General features: G+C 35.0%; 1 protein-coding gene across 1 annotated transcript; it reads left to right on the top strand.

The window, feature by feature from the left end:
- Positions 1–1714: 1714 nt before the first annotated feature.
- Positions 1715–2716, top strand: LOC149572575 (uncharacterized). Its single transcript, XM_089813673.1, has 2 exons — positions 1715–2040; positions 2147–2716. The coding sequence occupies exons 1-2, from the start codon at positions 1970–1972 to the stop codon at positions 2346–2348; spliced, it is 273 nt and encodes a 90-aa protein (XP_089669799.1). The 5' UTR covers positions 1715–1969; the 3' UTR covers positions 2349–2716.
- Positions 2717–3005: the final 289 nt, after the last annotated feature.

Here is a 3005-nt window from a genome sequence, read left to right as displayed (position 1 = left end):
TTGCTCTCAATCTTTCATGCATGCAATTAGTTTAGAATAGCTTATGAAGGATTAATTGGTGAATAGAAGTTAAAGTTTCATTGGTTCCTGATTCACCCCTCAATCACCTAGGCCCACATAAACTTGCTATAACTTCCTGTTCATATAATGAAGACTAAAAAAAATGCTTGTAATACCTATTTTTTCTAAATAAACGAATGTCTCTATTAAAAAAAGGTTTATAAATAATAAAAACTATCAATTCTAGAGTTAGTAACAAACCAAGAACAATTTGAGAATAACTATTTTAAAAAGCTAGAAACTATTAATAAGTAATTAGATGAAGAGAATAAATATACAACTACAAATCGATACATAATTATCATTTCAATAGGAAAAGTCCTAGCCTCCGCCAAGAAAATGTCATATGGAATAGACGAGTTAACCTTAAGGCTAGTTGCGATAAAATATTTGTGTGGTCTCTCCACATGTTTCTATTTACGAGTTGAAGTGCTAACACCTCATACCTCATAGTCATGTAGCCCAATTAACACTGCTAGAAGCTCAAAAAAAGTTTTCCTAATTTCCTTGTCTCTTACCTTGACATTTTTACATATGTTTTGTAGTGAGTGTAATGCTTTCCATCCTCCCTGTAACCTTTTCGATCTCCATGTTTCCCAACTAAGTTTATTGTGGGAATCAAGACCTTGGTATTTATATTCACTGAACACTTGCAAAAGGTTGTCTTTAAAGATGTATTCTTTATGAACTTTCTTTCTCTTCAAGGTAAAGATCGCGACCTTTGTTTTGTTTGTGTTCACCTGCATCTTTGCCTCATAACATTAACTCTAGGACTTTCAAGTGTTACTTCAAATATTATTTTGTTTTTGCCTTTAAAATAAGGTCATTTGCATATAGGAACAACTTTATTACATAGCTGATTAAATAGACCCCACTACTACCAAACTTGTCTAGTCATTCCTCTAGTATACATCCCAGATAATGTAGGGAATAAAGAACAACCCTGCTTGGCCTCAATATCACTTCCAAACAATTTTGATAAGCTTTATTTGGTTTTAAGTTTGACCGCCCTATAATATTCCAAAATTGGCAAAGGGCCCTTGGTCTACTGGGGAAGTTAAAAGGTTCACAAAGAATCCACCAGTGATCAACCATTTAAAAGGGATGAGGCCAAGATCGTGCCTCGGACGAATTTGGCAAGAATTGATACCCCCTCAGTCCTTAGTTCTTAACCAAAGAAGCTAGGTGAAAATTGTTGAATCTCCATCAAAAAAAAATATATTCCAAAATTTTCAGATCTTTCATTCTACCTTAAAAAATCTTCATTACTATTTTGCTCCAAACTTATATAATACAAAAACAAGTATCCTCCATAGAAAATGCACTTTCGAGACCGAAAGGCCAATTTTTTTACATTCACAAAATATCTGGAAAAAAACAAAATATTTTCGGCGTTTGTAAATTTTTTATTTAAAATACTCCTCATAACTTAGTGCATTGTATGTGGAACTTAGTGGGGACCAATATACACGCCAAGATCAGGTCAAAAGAACAATGATGAGACAGAAACAAGTAACAGCAGCACTTCCTTCAAATCCTCGCTAGTTGCGTACGTTTTCACAGGGGCCATCAAAAGTGTTGCCCCAATTTGTATTTCCTGCCAACTTCCTTCACGAAAGCTACTTCACCTGGGAAACGCAAGTGGCAGAAAAAGTCACAATAATCGTAATAAACGTGAGCCAAAATCTTACAATCTTCTCCTCCTCTTTCCTTGACGCCTTCCACACTACCACCTGGCGCTTTTGCTACTCGAATGTCGATTTCAATAATACCGGCAAATTCTATTTAAGCCGTCCATGGCCCCATTGTTTTTCAATCTGCCCATTTGCCTTCCCCATTGTGATTTCAGCGAGAGCCATTTGAGATTTATCTGCGCCTTTTGTCGAACAAGAAAGCAGAGGAAGTTGCCATGGCCAGATCTATCTCCCTGCTCGATTCCAAGGCTTTCTCTCGGCTTTTAGGGTTTCCAAATATAGCCAGGTAAGGCTTCACATTTCCATTAATTTCCCTCTAATTTTTTTTCTAAGTTTCTGGTGCAAAATGAAGGGTTTTGTTAATTTTAATATTGTTTGTTTGTGATTTGCAGGAGAGAATACGGCGCCGTAGCAGGGCAAAGGAAGGCGGAGGGGAAAGAGGCAGAGGAGAAGAGTAGACAGAGGAGTTGGATGCCTCACCCCATCACTGGCTACTATTTACCAGAGGACCATTTTGGGGATAATCAAGATGTTCCCCAAGTCGGGGAAAGTCAAATGAAATACAATACTCTTCCCTCTCGCCCACTAAATTGATAGATCTCTCCACATTCAGAATTCCGAATTCCCCTGTTCCTCATCTGCCGAAAATGCTTTCTCCACACGAGCTTTATTGTGATTTACACAGATATTAATGTCAAGAGTACAATGAGAAAAAGGAGTTCGAATTGATGTTCTGGTTTCCTTTCTCCCATGGGCTTCATATATCATATGAACGGGAGATTTTAATAACAATATGGAATAATCGATTGATATGTAAGGTTGACCATCAAATTGATCGATCTTACTAATTTTAATAACAATAATGAGCTCTCATGATACAGATGAGGTCGTTTATGTCTTGTAACTAATATTGTAAAAGGGTACTTTGAAAGAAATTAGAATATAATGGTTTGTTTTACAAAGACTTCTAGTGCTTCAAGAGATCTATATAGTTTCGCATTTTTCTTTATTATTTTTTATTTCTTCATAAATCAAATGATTTACATTTCTATTGTTCATATTTTAAAAATATCTATTAATTTAGAACACTAGTTTAAAAAATAATTGACCACAAGCTTATTTTGTAAATTCTGTATTTCTTTGTAGTTTAACTTATTTTAAATCAATAATGAACATGCTTGCAAGTTATAGTTCACTTCAACAATCGACAAGAGAGAACTTAAAATAATTAGTGATTAAATAAACTAAAAA

The sequence above is a fragment of the Cupressus sempervirens genome, chromosome 2, assembly GCF_028749045.1.
Source record: "Cupressus sempervirens isolate cs-2001-9-10 chromosome 2, ASM2874904v1, whole genome shotgun sequence".
Taxonomy (NCBI): domain Eukaryota; kingdom Viridiplantae; phylum Streptophyta; class Pinopsida; order Cupressales; family Cupressaceae; genus Cupressus; species Cupressus sempervirens.
This window is presented reverse-complemented; position numbering and strand designations above follow the sequence as displayed.